We start from the raw sequence: 22,097 nt of genomic DNA, 5'->3' as shown, positions 1-22,097 counted from the left end.
AAGCAACCATGAACCCCCACCGGAAGCAAACACCTACAAGAGATCAATGCTTGCTTTTAGGTACCCATTTTGTAATGGGTCCTTTGATGTTAGTAACAAGGGTCTTAGGAATCCAAATAGACCATTCAATGTACTCATAAGGAGAACCAACAAATTTGGCATAAACATGCCCATCTCTAACACGACACAACACATAAGAAGGGTTAAAGTCATCGGCTTTGTTGGGAAGGGAAGTGTTGCCCTTCTTGGCATCACTACCCCTAACGATGTTCTTCTCCTTCTCCTTAATAGCACCCTCTCCCTCCTTCACAGAGGTTTGCTTGAGAGGAGGAGGTCGTTTGCCCTTGTCATTCTTCTTCTTATTCTTGGACTTGGGCACGTACCCAATCTCTTCCTTGGCCACAACTCCCTTTTGGTTGGTCAAAAGGTCGTTGAGGTTCTTCTCGCCATGTATGCAAGACACAAGACCTTTCTCAAGTTGCACCTTTAACTTAGCGTTCTCCTCAACAAGATGCACATGCTCACAACATGGGTTAGTAGCATTTGCATTATCAATTAACATCATACGAGGAAAAGTGGCTTTCTCCTTGGTTAGCTTTACTTGAAGTTGATCATGAGACTCTTTGAGGCTAGCATGAGCACCCTTCAAGACCTTGTGAGCCTTGTCAAGTAGGTCAAACTCCTCTTTGAGTCTAGCAAGATCAACCCCAAGCTTGGCCTTCTCGGAGTTTAGCACACGAGAAACAACAAGAGCATGATCAAAATCTTTCTTTAACTTAGCGTGATCAACGTTGTGTGACTCCTCAAGAGCCAAACAAAGACCACGCTCTTCCGCAAGACCATTGGAAAGATCCGAAATCTCATCGGCATAGTCACGACTATGCCCCCCCATCTTGGGGATAGTATCTTCGTGAGCCTCGATCATGTCATTAGCTTCACCAAGTTGTTCCAATAGAGCAACGAAATGCTTCTTGGATTTACCCTTGAGTTTACCCATAAAGGACTCAAACTCATTTTCCTCCACACTAGATCCCTCATATTCATCAATGCAATCCATCAAGGAAGGATTATTAATGATGGTAGTTTTGATGTTGGGGGTTACCTTGTTGGTGGCTTTATCCATGAGGCACTTGGCGGTGATGTTCTCATTGGGTGAGTCGAAGAGAGACACTCGTGGAGTTGTTGCAATGGCAACGGAGGCCATGGCAACCAACTCACCATCTTCATCACCATCATCGTCATGGTACTCTTCTTGAACCACCAACGCCTTGTGAGGGGTCTTCTTGATGAAGTTGCTCTTGTTTGGGAAAGACTTGGCTTTGTCCTTTCGGATGAGCTTGCTACCATTGTCTTCCTTCTTCTCATACGAGCACTCTGCAACAAAATGGCTCACATTGCCACAATTATAGCAAGTCCTCACACGTTGCTTGCTCTTCGTGCCACTTGAGTTGTTCTTGTTGAAGTTTGGCCTTGAGTTTTTCTTGCTCCAAAATTGCCTTGAAGCAAGAGCCATGTGTTCATGATAGGCATACTTTGTATCTTCGGGATTGCTTTCCTCTTATTCCTCTTCTTCTTCCTCTTCAACACAAACCTTGGCCTTCAATGCAAGGTTGGGCTTCTTTGCCCTGTGAGAGCGAAGCACCGCATTGTCGGCGGTCTTGTCCAAGATGCTCATAGCCACAAACTCATCCAACACTTCACTTGAGGACAAGGTGTGGAAGTCCGACCTTTGACGAATGACGGTGGACATAGCCTTATGGTAAGGCATCATTGCCTTGAGAAATTTGCGCTTGATCCAATTGTCATCTGTGTCCTTGCTCCCATGATCTCGGAGTGAAACCGCGAGTTTGGTTACTCTTCGATAAAGCTCGCGAGGTTCTTCATCTTCCTTCATTGCAAACTCATCAGCTTCATCTTGCACCACTTCATAGTTGGAGCGTTGAATGCTTGCCTTCCCCAGTAGAGAGAAACAACTTGGTGCTTCTTGGATTTACCCTTGAGTTTACCCATAAAGGACTCAAACTCATTTTCCTCCACACTAGATCCCTCATATTCATCAATGCAATCCATCAAGGAAGGATTATTAATGATGGTAGTTTTGATGTTGGGGGTTACCTTGTTGGTGGCTTTATCCATGAGGCACTTGGCGGTGATGTTCTCATTGGGTGAGTCGAAGAGAGACACTCGTGGAGTTGTTGCAATGGCAACGGAGGCCATGGCAACCGACTCACCATCTTCATCACCATCATCATCATCCTCATGGTACTCTTCTTGAACCACCAACGCCTTGTGAGGGGTCTTCTTGATGAAGTTGCTCTTGTTTATGAAAGACTTGGCTTTGTCCTTTAGGATGAGCTTACCACCATTGTCTTCCCTCTTCTCATACGGGCACTTCGCAACAAAATGGCTCACATTGCCACAATTATAGCAAGTCCTCACACGTTGCTTGCTCTTCGTGCCACTTGAGTTGTTCTTGTTGAAGTTTGGCCTTGAGTTTTTCTTGCTCCAAAATTGCCTTGAAGCAAGAGCCATGTGTTCATGATAGGCATACTTTGTATCTTCGGGGTTGCTTTCCTCTTCTTCCTCTTCAACACAAACCTTGGCCTTCAATGCAAGGTTGGGCTTCTTTGCCCTTTGAGAGCGAAGCACCGCATTGTCGGAGGTCTTGTCCAAGATGCTCATAGCCACAAACTCATCCAACACTTTGCTTGAGGACAAAGTGTGGAAGTCCGGCCTTTGACGAATGCCGGAGGACATAGCCTTATGGTAAGGCATCATTGCCTTGAGAAATTTGCGCTTGATCCAATTGTCATCCGTGTCCTTGCTCCCATGATCTCGGAGTGAAACCGCGAGTTTGGTTACTCTTCAATAAAGCTCACGAGGTTCTTCATCTTTCTTCATTGCAAACTCATTGGCTTCATCTTGCACCACTTCGCAGTTGGAGCATTGAATGCTTGCGCTTCCCCGGTAGAGAGAAACAACTTGTTGCCATGCATCTTTGGCTATGGCATAGGGCTGGAGGTGAGGAAGATCTTCGGGTGGAATTGCATCTTGGATGATGAAGAGAGCATTCTCATTGAATTGATTATCTGCGGCTTCTCTTGGAGTGGAGTTGCTTCGGTCATGTGGATAGAAACCTTCTTCAATGATTCTCCAAAGATTAGTATTCACATGATTTAAATGATGCTTAAACCGATAGACCCAAGAATCAAAATCCTCATTTTTCACAATCTTAGGGGGAGGACCGGCATGATTCAAATGAGTGGAAGGATCCAGTCCACCATAAACAAGTGGTGGTTCCACATGGGCAAAGATGTCGGTGCCATTTTTACCACTAGAAGAAGGAGCCTTTTCACTAGTAGCTTCCCCCTTGTCGGAGTTAGCATCCGTCACCTTGTCAGTGGGATCACCCACTTTCAACGGTGTGGTGGATAGTTTAAGCCCTTCAATGAATTTAGTAAACATGCTTTCAACCTCGGTCGTCATGGAGGTTTTCAATGTCTCCAAGGCCACATTGAATTCCACACGAGAGACCGAGGTTCCCCCATCGCCCGTAGACGAGATCGGATTCACACCGGAGTGCTACTCCACACCGTCTACGATGTCCACCATACTCTTCGGACGGCAAAGTCCTTAGTAAAGTGACGAGGCTCTGATACCAATTGAAAGGATCGATATGGTTGACTAGAAGGGGTGAATAGGCAACTAACAATTTTTAACTTTTCTTTACCAAATTAAACTTTGCATCAAAGTAGGTTGTCTAGACATGCAACTAGGTGAGCAACCTATATGATGCAACAACAACAAGCACACAAGCAAGCAAGGGAAGAAACACAAATAATCTTGCACAAGTAAAGGTACGAGATAACCAAGAGTGGAGCCGGTGAAGACGAGGATGTGTTACCGAAGTTCCTTCCTTTTGAGGGGAAGTACGTCTCCGTTGGAGCGGTGTGGAGGCACAATGCTCCCCAAGAAGCCACTAGGGCCACCGTATTCTCCTCACGCCCTCACACAATGCGAGATGCCGTGATTCCACTATTGGTGCCCTTGGAGGCGGCGACCGTACCTTTACAAACAAGGTTGGGGCAATCTCCACAACTTAGTGGCAGGCTCCCAACAACACCATGAAGCTTCACCACAATGGACTATGGCTTTGTGGTGACCTCAACCGTCTAGGGTGCTCAAACACCCAAGAGTAACAAGATCCGCTAGGGATTAGTGGGGGAATCAAATTTCTCTTGGTGGAAGTGTAGATCGGGGCCTTCTCAATCAATCCCGAGCAAATCAACAAGTTTGATTGGCTAGGGAGAGAGATCGGGCAAAAATGGAGCTTGGAGCATTAATGGAGCTTTTGGGGGGAAGAGGTAAGTCAACTTTGGAGAAGAAGACCCCCTTATATAGTGGGGGAAACAATCCAACCGTTACCCCCTTGAACAGCCCCGCAGAGGGCGGTACTACCGCTGAGGGCAGCGGTACTATCGCTGGGACTGCGGTACTACCGCTCCCCCACGCGGTACTTCCGTTCGGACCCCTGCGCGGTACTACCGCGGTGGTAGGGCGGTACTATCGCTCTCGAGCGGCACTACCGCATCTATTGCCGCTGCTTAGTGCCGCACAATCCGACACAAGAGGTGACCCACTCGAATCGGCGCGGTAGGAGCCCGGTGCCGCAGCGGTACTACGGTGAGGACCCACAGGCGGTACTGCCGCGGTTGGGAGCGGTACTGCCGCCTATGGCTCTTGAGCGGTACTACCGCTGAGAATCGCGGTACTACTGTTGGGACCCAAAACAAGCACAAAGGAAGGGGAATGAGCTCTCCATTAAAGCAGAAAGGCTCAGAGGGTGTGAAAAAGGATGTGTACGTGTTGATTCCACCCTAGCCTTATCAAAGCGGACCCCCTCTTAATAGTATGGTGCCTCCTACGAAACTAGTCCACCAAAATATAAACGAAAGAGCTACACCGTCTTGAATAACACTCCGAGGGGAAAGAAACCGTCTCGTGCCAAAGGATGAAACTCTGAAATGCACAAAGCACACGATTAGTCCGCAAACATGTTGTCATCAATCACCAAAACTACATCAAGAGAGATATGCCTTGACATAACTTAACCCATTTCTGTTGTTTTGCCCATCACAAACAGTTCATCCGAGTGAGTCGTATGCCGTCTATCGCACACACCTTGATCTGGCTGACCATTTTTGTTTTCTTGGCTCATCGCAAACAGTTCATCCGAGTGAACTATATGCCATTTATCGCACACATCATGATCTATCTGACCATTTCTGTTGTGTTGCCTAATCACAAACAGTTCATCTAAGTGAACTATATGCCTTATATCACACACACCTTCATCAAGTTGATCGTTTCTGTTGTTATGCTTATCGTAAACAGTTCATTGGATCAACTATTTGCCACGTATCGCACACGCAGCTCTAGTCGGAATCGTGTTTGATGTCTCCGCCATCACAAACAATTTGTATCATTTTTTACAGGTTTCTTACACCACAGTTTGCTATTTATGCATCACACATAGTTTCATTGAAGTGTCTCTGATTGTAGTGTCGCATTAGTAGCATCTTGCAGTAGTGCTAGAAGCTTCCGGGAGAGGCCAGAAGCTCTACGAGAGAGCCACAAGCTCACATGACGCGCCTCCAGGGGGCGCGCCACCTGAGCTTGTGGCCCCCTCGTAGGTTTGTTTGACCTAATTCCAAGCCTATAAATTCCCTAAAATCCAGAAACCTCCAGAGCGAGAACCGAAACAATTATTCGGCCGCCGCAAGCCTCTGTTCTTCCATGATTCCATCTGAAGGCCTCCGTCGGTACTCTGCCGGAGGGGGAATCAATCACGGAGGGCTTCTACATCAACTGTGCTACCTCTCCGATGATGCATGGCAGCGTGAGTAGTTCTCATTGGACCTATGGGTCCATAACCGTAGCTATCTCTCTCTCTCTCCCCCTCTCCACCTCTTCCCCCTCTCCCCCTCTCTTTGATTTTCAATACAATGTTCTCTTCGGAGATCGATTCGATGTAATCCCTTTGTAGTGCGTTTATTGAGATTCGATGAATTGCGGTTTTATGATTAGATTACTCATTGAAAGTAATTGGGTCACTTCTGAACTTTATTATGTGTGATTGTTATAGTTATGTAATGCTTTCTGATATGTGGGTTTTCTTTGGCCAAGTTGATGAATAGATCTTCAGTGGAAGTGGTGCATAGTAGTAGTTTCAATCTTGCGGTGTTCTCACCTTGTGACCGAAGGGGTAGCGAGGCACGTATTTGTATTGTTGCTACTAAGGGTAAAACGACGGGGTTCGATCATATTGATTGGTCTTACTTTGTCTATATTATGTCATCATGCTCCAGTCATTACTCTGTTTGGTATGAACCCAATACCTTAAGATGCATGCTGGAAAGCGGTCGAGGGATGGAGTAATAGTAGTAGATGTAGAATCGTTTCGGTCTATTTGTCATAGACGTAATGCCTATGTACTGATCTTGCCATGAATAATATCATAACTATGTGTTTTTCTATCAATTGCCCAACAGTATTTGTGTACCCACTGTTGCTATGTTCATGAAAGAGATGCCTCTAGTGAAAGCTATGGCCCCCGGGTGCTCTGGACAAAAATAAACAACATGATGCGGTTATGGAGCTAGCCATGCGTACAAAGACAAGCCAATTCAGATAAAAGTAAAAACCAGATGGAAGCCACCAAATAAGGGTGTCACTTAGATCAATGTTGATACCTTCTACGTTGAAGCTACTCAGTTGGGTTCCACTGGCTTGGTCGGCGTGACATATCAGACTCATTACTCCGCGCTCAAGCCCAATAATATGAATTTGCAACGGGAGCTATGGAATGGAAGTCCTTGCCTTACGAGATGGAGACCAGCACCCGATCGATCAAGGAATCCGCAAGATGCACATTAAAAATGAAGGTCAACAAGTTATTAAGTTTTGAAAATCGACAAATTTTGATAGAATATTAGTAACATGCATTTTGCAGGAGATTCAGGAGCTCAGTTCAAATTTTCAAACCTTCTAAATGAGATACTCTCTTCGTTTCAAAATAAGTATCTCAACTTTGTATTAACTTTAATACAAAGTTGTATTGCTTGAGACATTTATTTTGAAACGGAGGGAGTATATTAGTCGGCAGGGATGTGATTGCAGTGCCGCACACATGTGCTAAACAAGCAAGTTAATGTGGAGAAAGGTTTTTTTAAACGAACTGCATTCCATCTTTTCTCGCTGATGTTCTGCAGCATATGATTGTAATCCTGGCTAAGCATTAATAAAGCTAATTGATTCGAATCAGAAGAAAAAAAACAAACAAAAACACAGAGTTAGAGCATCTCCAGCCGTGCCCTCAACAAACCTTCTCAGGCGTTTTTGCCGTGCCGGCACCGGAAAAACGGTCCAGTCGCGTTCTCAGAAGTCTGTTTTTCGCCGGCTCGGGTCGAAACTGGTGTTGGCGGACCCAGGCCGAACCCGGCTTCCTGGGGCGCCTGGGACGCCGGCACAAGCGAAAAGGGCGCATGAGTCCGCCCTGTCGGCGAGGCGAGCGTCTCTTCCCGCTGTTTTTTCCCGCGTTTTCCCCACTTCCCTCCCGCTTCTTCCTTCCGTCAATCTCCCTCCCGCAGGGATGATGAATCCATCCGAAAGCCACGCCCAGTATGCGCCCTGGGGCCAGCAAGGCGTCGTCTCTCCGCAGCCATGGGGATCGCCCTCGCCGGGCTACGCCGACGGGGACGCGCACGGTGGGTTCAACCCAAACGTCACTTTCCCCATGGATACGCGGCCCAGCGCACTCCCTTTCCCGCCTTCGCCGGCGTGCAGTACCCTCCATACAACTACTCGCCGCCAGCCTATGCTTCCTCCCCGACGCCCCCGCTACGCCATGGCCCGCTGCCCTTCTCGCACCTCGACGACACCGCTGAGACCGAGGCCGACATGGACGACATCATCGCGGCAGGTTCGGCCGCGGCCGCCGCGTCTCCCGGGTTCGTCACCCAGGACGAGGTGGTGGATCTCGATGGCGGCATGGACGGCGAGCTCGGTTACGTCTACGGCGAGGATGAGCAGCAGGAGCAGGAGGAGGAGGACGAGGAGGAGGAGGAGGAGGAGCCGACGCCTGCGACGGCGAAGGGGCGCAAGAAGAAGAAGAAGCGGGTGGCCAGGACAGGCGAGCCGCGCATCAAGTGGGCGTCCAAGGAGGAGGAATGCCTCGCCGAAGCATGGAAAGTTGTCTGCCTCGACTCGACGACCGGCACGAAGCAGAGCATCGACACGTACTGGGACCGCATCAAGGCCGAGTTCGACGAGCTCAAACTCGTCGCCCCCTACTTCAAAGGCGTCTACATGTAGCGCGGCTCCAAGGCGATGGCGAACCATTGGGGGCGTATCCAGGGGGCGTGCAACAAATGGCATGGGGTCGTCGAGGAGGTCGCGGCTCGCCCGGAGAGCGGCGCCAGCGTCGAGGATCAGGTATGCCACGCCGGCCTCCCGCCTCTCTTCGCCGTGTACGCGCGCCAACTGTTTGTTCCTCCGCGCAGTTGCTGCGCATGTTCGCCCTGTACCGGCAGAGCAATAGCGACGCCGAATTCAAGTACCTCCCACGTCTACAAGTGCGAGAAGTGGGCGGAAGTTCGGCGCACCCTCGACAAGGCCAAGGAGACCTACAAGCCGGACGCGCCGACTCCTGGCGCATCGGAATGGCGGCCGGACGGTAACAAAGTTGCCAAGAAGGGGAAACACGCCGACACGGCCACCGCTCGAGTGCAGGAGTCCATCGAGCACTGCCTCGCCGACGCGCAGACCCGGGCCGTTCTTCGTGAAGAGAAGACCGAGGCGCGCTGGTCGGCGTTGATGTCGAGCAGCGCCGTCAAGCTCGACCTGCTCCGGACGGACGTCACCGCGAAGAAGAGAAACACCGACCTGGCTTTCCTGCTGGGCGGGGCGGACATGCTCCAAAGCACCGACGAGGCAGTTAAGGCGTGGTACTTGGCAGAGCGCGACCTCATTTTGAACCAACTTTCCTCAACAAGGCCGCCCCCGCCGATGCCAACGCCGACGCACACGAAGCCCGAGTGATGACGCCTCCACGACGCCGCCCAGCAGCACCGAAGCCGCGCCGACACCGCCCAGCACCGAAGCAGCTCCGACGCCGCCGAGCCCGCGCACGCCAACTCCGCCGACACCTGAAGCCGACCCTGTCGAGTGATTCGTTGCGCAGGCGAACTTGCGGCGCTCTGTTTTTTGTACGCTAGATTACATCCGATCGCCGAACTGTGATTTGTGATCGCCGGATTTGTGACGTCTTTTATGATGAGCAGGAACGACCAAGTTCAAATTTTCCGCATCCTAGGGCCGGCGCCTGAGGACGTGACTGAGAGCTAGGTCGCCCCAGAGGCCGAGCTTAGCGTCAGTTCGCCCTGAGAACGCTCTTTTTAGATGTCTGGGGGCCGAACGGCTGGAGACGCTCTTAGCTCCCTGTACAAGTCTCGCGTCGGGTCATCGTTGCTTCCAGCGACACAAGAGACGGGTAGGGTTCCTTGCGTCCGAAGCGGCCACGCACGCACCACACCACAACTTAGACAGTCCACCCGCCGCCTCGCGGCTCCAAAACCCTCGCCTCACCCCCTCCCCCCCTAGGGTTCGCCTCGCCTCGCAGCGCCGCGCCGCCGCAGCCATGGGCTCATCGCTCCCGGCCAAGGAGGCCAACCTCTTCAAAGTCATCGTCGTAAGCACCCCGCCCCTCGCTTCTCCCCTCGGTACTCGAATCGATCTGTTCGGCCTCTGAATCCGCTGCTCCGTAGCCGCGCTCCGCTCGATTCGACAGTCTGGATGCAGCCAAGCGATTGGAGATGCTCTAGGGGAGTGGCCGTGCGCAGGGGTTTCGTTGCCTAGGTGATTGCTCGGGTCGTTGGGTTGGTGTCTGGCCGAGGTGAAGCTTTGATTTGCGAGGGTTAGATCAGTAGGTGTCTCAGAGAAGCTTTTGCTTGGGAGACGGTCGTTTCGCCAGTAGAGTGGCTAGTTTGCTTCACAGTTGGGGTCGACATGTACTTTATCCCGCAAGGCTGACTTTGTGAAGTTGCTGGTGCTAAAAGCCAAATATATCATGTATTCTGGACCTTATTGGTATCTGTTGTTCAATCACAGCAATGAATTCAGTGTCATGTTATATCTAATCTGACATCAACTCCTTGTAGTTTCATGTTAATAAATTTTATCTTGTCATGTGAACTTGCATCTTAACATTGTCCAGTAGCATTCGGTGATAGCTGAAAGGCCAATACTGGTCGCCGGTTGGAGTGTTACTATATTGGCCTGTTGAACCTTTTATCCTAGCTATGCAGGAGGGATACAACATTGAACATTTTATAGTACCTGGGGTTTCTTGTTTAGTGTTTTGATCATTTGAGTGTATTTCTGATAACACTTTTATAGAACAGTTAAAAGTTACAATAATTTGCACTGTAGACATGCAGACAGTTCAACTTTTGAGTCTTGCATGATTCTGCTTCATACCGGGATTGCATGTATATCTACTGTGGCATAATGTTATGTTCCCCTCTTAACATTCCGTACTCCCAAGTTTCTGATGTTTTATGTTTGCATGCACAGAAATCATATGAAACTAAGCAGTATAAGAAAGGGCTGAAGGCCGCAGATTCCATATTAAAGAAGTTTCCCGAACATGGAGGTCAGAAAGATAGCATTTGATTTTGTTCAACCTTTTGTGTTACTCTCTTGCTCCATGCAGCCTCCTCTGATCGCATACTACTTTGTCTCGTTTCTTGTAGAAACTTTATCGATGAAAGGTTTGACACTAAATTGTATGGATCGGAAATCTGAAGCATACGAGCTTGTTCGCCGTGGCTTGAAGGTTCTTAATCACAACAGATTTAGTCCAAATTTTGTTTTGTGACGATTAAGTTGATTATAAAAATGTAACTGATATGTATCGATCGAATTAAACATTTGCAGAATGATCTGAAGAGTCATGTGTGCTGGCATGTGTATGGTTTACTTTACAGATCAGATAGAGAATACAGAGAAGCTATAAAATGTTACAGAAATGCTTTGAGGATCGACCCAGACAATATTGAAATTTTGCGTGATTTGTCACTTCTCCAGGTTGGTACGACAATCCATTGCTTTCCCCCCTATTTTCTGGGTAAACCAATTCACACCTAACATATAGCTGCATTCAACTTAACTCCCCCCGCCCCCGCGGTCATGTAATGCTTCATCTATTGTTCATCATTGGTGAATTGGCCAATAAGCATGTGCACATATTTGGATTCCAAACATTTGATTTTGTCGAGCTCTTAGTACTGGATAAGTGAAACCAACTTTTGTGTTGGACATTTTTATTTGTTACCAGTATTGGTAACATTACATGGCACTCCTAGCATTACATGAAACTTGTTTTTCAGTGATATGACGTGATAGAAATAAAGGTTTTCTGCCTTCCAGTGAATGAATCTTATTTTTTCTTTTTCACAGGCGCAAATGAGGGACTTGTCTGGCTTTGTTGAGACTAGACAACAGCTTCTGACATTAAAGCCGAACCACCGCATGAACTGGATTGGCTTTGCCGTATCTCATCATTTGAGTTCCAAGTATGCCACTTTCTTGGTTATGTTGAGTTGATCTAGATCAATCAATTAAACCGTATGACCAGTTGAGCAAATAGGGCCTGGGACTCCAGCTCAATTCATATGTTAAACATAGAATGATAAAATTCCAGTACCAGACGTTACTATTTGAACCTCTTTTGAATTCAAGTAAGATCTTGTGTGATCTGCCACATGTCAGCATTAAGTATGGACCAACTTTGGATGCCTATAATGCATCGTCTATTGAATTGCTGCCAAAACAGCATAGCATAATGAATGCACATAATGCCACATGTGTACTTTTTTGGCAGATCAATAGTAGTATATTTTTATCTTACCTTCTTGCTATATCAGTTGTGAGGATTTTCTCGCATCATTATTCACAAGCTGCGTACTATTGCATGTATGGCAGGCTGTAACCTTTGTGATACGAAAATTCACCACTAATATCGTTGTTTCTGGTACCCACCTGCAGCTCTTCAAAGGCAATAGAAGTACTGGAGGCATATGAGGGGACACTGGAAGATGATTATCCCCCAGAAAATGAGCGGTATGAGCATGGTGAAATGCTTTTGTATAAGGTACACGTCTCTCCCTTTCCTGAGCCGGCATTGCAGTACCAGTAATAATGTATTGGTTTACTTTAAGCATGCAGTGAACTCTTATCATAATTCCCGACAGATCAGTTATCAATAGCATCCTATGTGTTTGTCATATCATGGTTTGGTTATTGTTAAACCTGTATGTAATTGCTGACATAGTGCTCTCAAAAGAAATCTTTGGGAATGGTTTATAAGCATTCTGTAATACTGATGCTACAGTACTACTTGCTGCCCATCTCTTTGAACCCGGCTGTTTTTTTTGCTTTGTTAATTTTGTCCCATCTGGATTTTCTTTACATGTCGAGTTACCATACTTATTAGTATTTTTGGTGTAACGTTCTTTCTGCGTGCATTATATTAGTTCTATTACTTTACCCCCACTTTCTCGTGCTAGATAAAGTTTGTTGTCTAAATCAGTCAATTCATATCTAGTACCTTTTCTTACTTCATCAAACAAAGAATATACAATAGATTTAAGTTGAACATATGGAGGTGATATGTATAGTCTAAAAACAATCCTTCATAACTATAACATCAGTAATCTTTACAGAAATAGTGAAAGTAGAATAACTGGTCAAAGTTGTGCTGTGGGCTCCATGCCAATTTCTCAAATGTCACTTGTGACTGGAGGAAGGACATGGTTTCAGTGTGCTATATAATTATCTGTCTTCAACCTTTCCCTGCTCCACCCTTAATTTCAAAGCTTTCTTCATGCTCTAACTCAAGAAATAGCTTACATTATTTGACTATTCATTGCTATTATTGTTGCACAGATATCGTTGCTTGAGGAATGTGGGATGCTGGACAGAGCCCTTCAGGAGATGCACAAGATGGAGAGTAAAATTGTAAGTTGTATCTTTCTATGTTTGAAGGAAAAAAAGTAGAACTGTCTGTAACATGTTCGCTTCTTGAATTTTGTCTGCTAGGTTGATAAGCTCTCATTCAGAGAACAAATGGCCTGCATTTTGTTGAAACTTGGCCGTTTTGAGGAGGCAGAGAAAATATATAGGTCCCTCCTTTTTATGAATCCTGATAACTACAAGTAAGTTGCTTGTACTCATTCTCTCACGTGTCTTTGTTGGTAGTTTATGTCTATGTACTTATGCTGCCATTTTGTTTACATGTTATGTTTATTTTCGTCAACTTACATAGGTACCTGTATTTTAGGTGCTGTTGTCATTCATAGGATACCTTTATTTAGGAGCTATTATTTTTTAACCAGCTTAAATTTTATCACTAGACATGCGTTTAGAAAGCTTTGGTGAATTGCCATCTTACCGTATTATTTTCATGTATGTGACCTAGATAGCATTTTATTGTAACCAGATGCAAATTTAATCTTAGCCGATTGAGCAATTCGACCAACTACAGTACTTGTATTCTGATGTTGGTTACAATTGATCGTCTTCCTCCACATACACAATGTCTGTGTGGCAAAACTTTGCATACAGTTGATTAACCTCTCTTCAGCAATTGGCTCACACCTAAACCCTAACCCTTCTAGGCTTAAATGCTGGTATTTTTGATTCGGCAGGTGATATTAATCTCCCTCGTAACATAATGCAATAAGAGCCACATGTTCGTGATAAAAGGGAAACTATCACAAAATTTGACCTATAAGTCTAATGCCAGCTGGGTTCTGTAACTATTTTCTATGTTAGCAACTTAGAATAAAATACTATACCTCACTGCATTGTGTATACAGTCCTGGCTGGTATGGTCAACCTACTTCTGATACTCTAGAATTGGTCGTTGCCCTGTTCTATTCAGGTACCTCATAGCTGTGCAGAAGTGCCTTGGCCTATACTCTGAAAATGGTCATTATTCCGCTGATGATGTTGAACGATTAAGTGCATTATATAAATCACTCAAGGAAGAATATAGTTGGTCATCGGCTGTTAAGGTAAACCATCTAAAATTGTAATCTCATTTGCATTGATACCAGTTTTGTTGGTTCTTCCTTATATCCATGGTTGAGACCTTTGTGGACACTGCAAAATTTACCCTTGATGCAGGCATACATCATTTTGTTTTGCATTTTCATGATAATATTTTGTTTTACATGCGAAGTTAAATGTTATTTTCTCATTCGTATTGACTGTAAGTAGGCCATATAACCACCAACTTATTAATCTAAGTTTTTCTCATACCCTCTGTGCAACAGCGCATACCTCTTGATTTCCTAGAAGGTGAGAAATTCCAGGAGGCAGCAGATAATTATGTCAGACCACTATTAACCAAGGTAATCATATAATTTTAAAGTGATGGTTTGTTAGTACCTCGAAGGTGTCTCGTGGTCTCTGGCTGTGTGTGTAACATGTTGCCTTAAGATTTTTATTGGGTTTACTGGGAGCATGCTGTTACTCATTGTTATTGCTGATTGTAATGTGTCCCATATCTTTTAGGGAGTGCCGTCACTTTTCTCTGATTTAAGCCCGCTTTATGAGCATCCTGGCAAGGTAACACAAGCTATACTAGTCAACAGCATTTTCTTTTTCTTATTTCTTGTTTGTGCTACAAACCATTTACAGAAAATTGTTAATCTCATTAACAGGCAAACATATTGGAGCAATTATTTCTTAAGCTAGAAGATTCAATTAGGACTTCTGGATGCTTTCCTGGAAGGTAATCTTTTTTGCCTGGTCATTATTCTCAGTTTTATCATTCTTCCCATATCCTCATTAGTGTTATTGATCACAGCTCATCTTAAACTGTAAAATTATTGCTTGGCACCTTTATCGGGCAAAACTTGATATCAGGTTATGAATTTTTTGTTACCAAACTGAGACCGTTTTCGATTTTTAGTCAACTTAGCGAACATGTATGTAGTAGCACAACAATATGGTTATATGCTTCTACTGCAATATTAGGTTAATTAACTTAGCTGCTCGTCACTTAGTTGGCATCTTTAAAGATGCAAAAAGCCAAAAAATAATGTGCTAGAATCCGCCTGGAAGGGGTATCTAGAGGAATTTCTCTGCAAGGCATCTTATCAACCATTCTTACACAAGGAACAATGATGCACGTGAAACTTGGTATGGTTGATGTATGCCAAATTGTGCAGAATTTTGATGCTGCCAGAACTCCTATACCGTTCTCGGCTGTAATGCAGCAAATTGTAACTTGAAAGTGTTCTATCATTCTTTTCAAGTATGTGGCTTCTTTAAAAACCCGCTACCTATCATACTCCTTGGAAGTAGTCATGTGTTAGCACTAGCCATTGCTAGTTTGAGCTGTCCCTGAACCTGTAGTTTTGACTTAATCTGTAAATTGTCACGTATTTCTTTAACGGTTTCTCCCTGCAGTTCGCAGATGGAACCTCCATCCACACTCATGTGGACTCTGCTGTTGGTTTCTCAGGTTAGCATTTGGTGTGAACACCTGCATATTACCTGATAAACCACCGAGTTATTTTCAAATATATCTTTTGAAGTTGCATCATTATGTTTGTCACATGTCATGATGCAGCACTATGACAGAAGGAGCCAGTATGATATTGCTCTGGATAAAATTGACGAGGCCATTTTACACACGCCAACTGTCATTGATTTGTACTCCATAAAGGTAAATTCTCTCCCCATGCGCAATTGTGTTTTCCTTAGTATGCAATTAAGCAGCATCACCATTTCTCCAATATAGGATTTCCTGTAAATTTCAGTTCTTTTGAACTGAAATTTCATTCTTACTTAAATGGTTTCGTTTGGTGCCAATTGCTAGTTTAATACAACCTCTGTAACTTAATGTAAGACATTTTTGCAGTTTAAGTTAAACTGCAAAAACGTAGTTTAAGTTAAACTGCGAAAAAGTCTTATCCTAATTTTTGACATTTCTGTAATCTTGCACTGCTGGTTTGGTCTTTCTTTGGATCCCCCTCCTCCTCTTTAATAATGAAATACCCAACATATTTCTGCTGCATTCTCCTAAAAAAGGAGTTGTTTACCCTTGCTAACCATTTCTTGTCTTACCTTTCCAATCTGCAAAATTTCTTTCTCCAATCTACTGGTCTTACACTCGTACTTTTTTGCTCTTCTCGCCCCCTCTAAATAATATTCCCTCCATTCCAGAATATAAGGTGCACATGCTTTTCGAGATAAAACTTTGACCATCAATTATACCAATAATACGTAAATCATGTTACTGAAGAATTATACCATTGAAAACTTCTTTCGGATACAAATTCAATGGTGTATTTTTTATGACATAAAACCCACATTTCATTGGTTAAATCTATGGTCAAACTTAAATCTTGAAAAGCATGTGCACCTTCTATATTATGGAACGGAGGGAGTAGTAACTTCTCTTACTTTGTTCACCGTACATTGTGTTTAGATGGCATAATTCTCTGTAAATAAATCTGCTAGTGCACCTGCTTTATTTCAGGGGAATATTTTGCAACATGCTGGCAATTTTTCTGCAGCAGCAGCATTAGCGGATGAAGCTAGGTCCATGGACCTTGCTGATCGTTATTTAAACAGCGAGTGTGTAATGCAGATGCTTCAAGCCGATCAGGTATATTCAGTTAGAAACACAACTACTTTTTTGCACGGTTCCGCTGATGTAATAGTAAAACAGACACCGGCGAACCTTTTGTCAGCAAACACTACACATTTAACTGCTTATTTTGTGACTTGTGAAGGTCGGGCTAGCTGAGAAGACTGCTGTCTTGTTTACAAAAGATGGAGATCAGCACAATAATCTGCATGACATGCAGTGCATGTGGTACATGCTTCCCTCCCTCCACCATTAAGTGTCTATTTTTTTCTTCACTCTCTAAGTCGATGATCTCTTTAAGGTATGAACTTGCTTCTGGCGAGAGTTATTTTCGTCAAGGTGATCTTGGCCGGGCTCTGAAAAATTTCTTGGCTGTTGAAAAGCATTACACTGATATGACTGAAGATCAGTTTGACTTCCATTCATATTGCTTGCGGAAGATGACACTTCGGGCGTACGTTTCTATGCTGAAGTTTCAAGACCGTTTGCATGCTCATGAATACTTTCACAAGGCTGCTGCAGGGGCTATCAGGTAATGGTTCCTATTGGTCTGTCTATCAATTATTTTGTACTTCCCTTCAGAGATTTTTCTAAAGCTATTGTTAAAAATTGTAGGTGTTACATGAAATTACATGATTCTCCATTAAAATCATCTGCTGAGGAGAATGATGAGTTGTCAAAACTGCCAGCTGCCCAGAGGAAGAAGTTGAGGCAAAAACAGAAGAAGGCAGAAGCTCGAGCTAAAAGGGTAACCTCCAGAACTTTGTTTTAGATGTATCACTGCTAAGTCTGTCTTAATTTGCCCTTAAATCTCCCCAGGAGGCTGAAGAGAAACAAGAGGATGAAACAACTTCAACCAACAGTTCGAAATCTGGGAAGAAACAACAAGCAAGGCCAGTTGATTTGGACCCACACGGTGAAAAATTGGTCCAGGTATTCTTTTTCTATGTGATCAGTTGTACTCGTAGTATTGTACTTTTAGAAACATTAGTTTTTATCTTTTTAGGTCATTGAATGATTTCGTCTTCATTTTATGCATTTCTGTTTCCAGGTTGAAGATCCACTTGCAGAAGCCACAAAATATTTGAAGCTTCTGCAGAATAACTCGTCAGATTCATTAGAAACTCATATACTTTCATTTGAACTGAACATGAGAAAGCAAAAGGTTTTACTCGCTTTTCAGGTATGGTATTATGCACCTCATTTTGGGGGATATCCCAGTCTTCTGTTTTTTTTCCTTTTCTTTTGCTGGAAATAAATTCTACCCCATTAAGAATTTAAGATATGGTATCGCTTGATTATAATTGAGAGAACATCTGTTGCTTTCCTTATATTGTTGATAGACTGATGCTCATCTTTCCTACATCATGTTTCTTTATGATGCCATTGGATTACCTGCCGTTATTGCTTAGTTGGTGTATGTGGGGTTGTGGAAGATGAAAACCGAGTGATCTGCACATTAAAAATAGCACTGCGTAGTGCTTTGTTTGAAGTGGAAATTGTTTCATTCGTTGAAGATGTTCCTAAATATACTGCCTTTAAGCATTAGGTTTTGCAGCAATATATTAGTTTGTTTCTTAATATTTCAGAACTTTTATGACAGATGCACTAATATTACTTCTATCAGAGCAATTGTGGTATACAAAGCTTACCTGCAAACATTTTTTTTACGGGAAAGTTTACCTGCTAACATAATTATCTACTCCCTCCGTAACTTAATATAAGATGTTTTTTGACACTATTGATAGTGTCAAAAATGGTCTTATATCAAGTTACGGAGGGAGTACTTAGGAACAGATGCAGTAGTGTTTAAAAGTTGAACTAGATACACTATCTTAATCTGTTATATAGGCTTCTTAGTTTTCTTTATCTATCTCTTGTCACAGGCGGTCAAGCAGCTCATTAAATTGGACGAAAATAATCCAGACAGTCACCGAAGTTTGGTAAGCATCCAAAATTGCACCTTTGATTTTTCTATCAAAATTCGGAATGCCATAAAATTATTTTTCATTTTTATTTATGAGTGCGTCAAGATCATTTTATCTAGAGGTCTGGTTTGGCTGTGCATATTTATCTATATTCCGTTAGCCTGAGATTGGCACTATAAATCTGGATATTTGTTTGGAAGCAACACAGTTTGTTTACCTTTGTTGGGTTTATTCTTTTATTTGTGTTGCTATAAGGAGTCAGACCATAAACGCTGGGTGCACTTTGTATTTAGCAGTGCCTTTTGAACTGAGTTTTTCTCTTGGTTTGGATGGAAGAGGTTGGTGAGCCGAACCCTGTACAACGTTTTACTGGTGTATACTCTGCAGATGATGTGCTGAGTAACTGCCCTGTAAGGAATGACCATTATATTACAGGAATAATTGCTTTTGTAACGCTAAAATTCTTCTGGAGGATATAACTTGTTCAATTCAATGAAATCTACAAAGTATGTTTGTTGACCAATTGCATAAACCACAAATGGAATCCTCTTTTAGGAAATGGATGACTAGGAGTTTATTGCCACTATATATGACCTAGTGCTTACCTTTTAGCTTCTAATCTGTTTAGGTTATTGTTTGTTGTCGAGAATTTAGTATTGCTTTGTTAGCATTACTATTACTATGCTTGGAGTGTATTTAGCATGTGTTAATATGGAATGTGTACATATTGTTCATATTTCATTTATTTTTTTATCATGAGCTGACTGTTAGCAATAAATATATTCAACTTTGTTCTTTATTTTATTTGCAGATAAGATTCTTCCATAGGATAAACAATCTTCCGGCCCCAGGAACTGATTCTGAGAAATTAATATGGAACGTTCTGGAAGCTGAAAGACCAGATCTAAGGTTCTGAGATGGTGGTTAATTTTATCAGTATGCATTTACTCCAGTTTATCTGACCAGCGAGTTCTTGCAGGCAATTACACGGGAAATCTCTTGTTGAAGTAAATATAAACTTCCTTGAAAAGCACAACGGTAATTATCTTCATTTTTCGGTTTATGGACCTTTTCTTGACCACGAATTTTACTAACTCAAATCGTTCTTTGCTAGCTTCTTTGACACACAGAGCAGCTGCAGCTGAAATGATGTACCTCTTGGAGCCGGATAAGAAGCTGCAGGCGATTAAATTAATTGAAGACTCAACAAATAACACAGCATCAGGGTAAAGATATGGAAGAAGAATATGCCTCTGATTTTATTCACTTGCTGTGTACATAGTATTTATATCATCTGAACTTTCTGCAGAAATGGTGTGCTTGGTCCCATTAAGGAATGGGGCATTCAAGATTGTATTGATGTTCATAAATTGCTGGATACTGTTTTTGCTGATCAGGATGTTGCAAACAGTAAGTTCCAATATGGCAATGCCCAAATTGTTTATTTTCACCTTACATTTATGTTTTTGAGGGCAATGGACAAGTCTTCTCTTTCTGCTGCTATAATATGTTGGTTGCTAAAATGAATACATATATTTGAGAAAAACCGATTACTTGCAATACTGAACTGCGCTGGATGCTGGCCTGGTATGGTTTGCCTGTATACCGGGCCAATAGATTCTTATTTTTAGTTATATATTGTCAGGATTAACCTCGGTATCTCTGCAGGGTGGAAGGTACGCTGTGCTGAATATTTTCCTTGCTCAACCTACTTCGAAGGCGTGAAAAGTGCTATTACTGCACATATTCCCGGCAGTACTTCCGAGAGTTCACCAGAAAATGGAGATGTACCAAGCCCACAAGCAAAACTTGAGGGAGACACACACAGTTTGAATGGGACCGTGCATGTTGTGGATGATCTGAGCAACCTTAGCATGAGGTAAATGCGCCAACTAGTTGCTGCCTGGTTACAGCTGGAACAGAAATATATTTGGAACTGGAGCCAGTGCCCAACTAACCAAAGTGCACGGCAAGATATCCAAGTGGGAATGTGTTTTGTGCGCAGTGATTAACTTGATGCATTCATTTGAAGAGTATATTATTGATTGGGAGCTGAGATCTCTTCAATCTCCGGTGATTATCTCTGTTCCAGCTTTTGTACCTTTTCGTTGTCATCTTGCATATGGTGGAAGGCCAAAACCTTTCATCCCAGTTACAATGGGGCTTCGCCAGGGTTTGTTGCTTGGCAGCAACAGGATGTTACGATTCTTTTGTCGAAGCCGATCTTGAATTTGTTGCCTGGTGGTTCTTTTTGTCGCAGATAGCTACCTGCATGCTTGTTGGACTACAACAATTTTTGGCATAAAACAGTTGTTAATCTCAAACTTTTGTGAACCATGATGTGTTGTTTGCAGTAGTTGGATGTACTGGGGGTTGCTCTACTTTTGCAACTTTTGGTCCCCATGGTTGTAAATTAGCCAAGTTAATCCTGGACATTGATATTGTATTTCGGTCTGTCCAGACAAATAATCGTCAATGTTAACTGAGTTCTTTTCTTCCACATGCGTAATATGCTTTCACTCATTTGGTGAAATTTTTATCTATCTGTAGTTTATTATTTCATGTTGTCTTTGCTATATTGACGCTGTGTCGCTGTCCTTCTGGAACATTAATCGTGTGAAAGTTTTACTTACAATAGTTTACTCGCTTGGTCTCTCAAAAAAATACTGAGCGTTTTGGCTCTGGGGCTCAAGTGCCTCTCTTTTCAAGAGCGGCATACATGGACGTCCAGGTGATCTGGGCCAGGCCACCTTTTCTCGTCATAGCGTTGCTTGGAAAATGCAACGGAGTGCTATCCGGGAGATGGCTGCTGTTGACATAGCTGGAAGAGTCGTGAGAGGAGGTATAATAAGGTTCCATCGAACTTGTTTTTCAAAATATATAAAAATCAGATTATATTTAGAGGTTTCAAAATATGCCAAAAAGGACATCCAAATAAATATCATATTCTTCAATTATGTATAAAATTACATAAAACGACAAATACCTTGCCCAAATACAAAAAAAGAGTCCATTTTAATGTGTCTGTCTTTTTATTGTACATCACATATGAATATATATGTTCATAAAATTTTGTACATGCATACTACAAATATATGTCTACATGTATACTTTTCTCAGACTTTCTGTAGGTGTGGAAAAAGTATTTTTGCTGGAAAAATAACATGAAGATCAATGGAGCTTGGCTCTGCAGACACTTTTCGGATGTAAGTGGACTATAAGAACTTAAATATTGTGTTTCTGTTGAGTTGGATGAGAGAGAAAAGAAGCTGGTTGTAATGGGCATCAAGAAGTTTTCTAAGAGTGAAAGATGAGCCATATGTTAATGAAATAGTATTTTCTTGTAGCCAACTACTCATATACTAAGCTTTGTACTAAATCAACGACACTTATTTTACGGCTATAAATGACATGGCAACATGTTATTAGCAAACAGCTAGCTATAT

At 43.3% G+C, this 22,097-nt stretch overlaps 1 protein-coding gene across 1 annotated transcript; it reads left to right on the top strand.

The window, feature by feature from the left end:
* Window positions 1–9,515: 9,515 nt before the first annotated feature.
* On the top strand, window positions 9,516–21,151 carry EMB2753 (tetratricopeptide repeat (TPR)-containing protein). The gene is made up of 26 exons (XM_048707712.2): window positions 9,516–9,748; window positions 10,633–10,711; window positions 10,812–10,894; window positions 10,996–11,145; window positions 11,518–11,633; window positions 12,106–12,211; window positions 13,006–13,077; window positions 13,159–13,274; window positions 14,003–14,135; window positions 14,397–14,474; window positions 14,638–14,691; window positions 14,787–14,857; window positions 15,538–15,592; window positions 15,701–15,796; window positions 16,613–16,741; window positions 16,869–16,951; window positions 17,025–17,255; window positions 17,339–17,471; window positions 17,543–17,656; window positions 17,775–17,906; window positions 18,610–18,666; window positions 19,463–19,560; window positions 19,631–19,689; window positions 19,766–19,877; window positions 19,961–20,061; window positions 20,320–21,151. Exons 1-26 carry the CDS (start codon window positions 9,698–9,700, stop codon window positions 20,532–20,534), a joined length of 2,724 nt encoding a protein of 907 aa, XP_048563669.1. The 5' UTR covers window positions 9,516–9,697; the 3' UTR covers window positions 20,535–21,151.
* Window positions 21,152–22,097: the final 946 nt, after the last annotated feature.

The sequence above is a fragment of the Triticum urartu genome, chromosome 3A (genome assembly GCF_056163025.1).
Source record: "Triticum urartu cultivar PI428250 chromosome 3A, HENAU_Tu73, whole genome shotgun sequence".
In the NCBI taxonomy this organism is placed as follows: domain Eukaryota; kingdom Viridiplantae; phylum Streptophyta; class Magnoliopsida; order Poales; family Poaceae; genus Triticum; species Triticum urartu.
This window is presented reverse-complemented; position numbering and strand designations above follow the sequence as displayed.

Bases quoted from the DNA above. Each gene is read 5' to 3' on its own strand.
- EMB2753 (XM_048707712.2), top strand. From the start codon at position 9,698: ATGGGCTCATCGCTCCCGGCCAAGGAGGCCAACCTCTTCAAAGTCATC. The intron at 11,146-11,517 runs GTTGGTACGACA...TCTTTTTCACAG, and splicing joins GTGATTTGTCACTTCTCCAG to GCGCAAATGAGGGACTTGTC. The intron at 16,742-16,868 runs GTATATTCAGTT...TGACTTGTGAAG, and splicing joins AGATGCTTCAAGCCGATCAG to GTCGGGCTAGCTGAGAAGAC.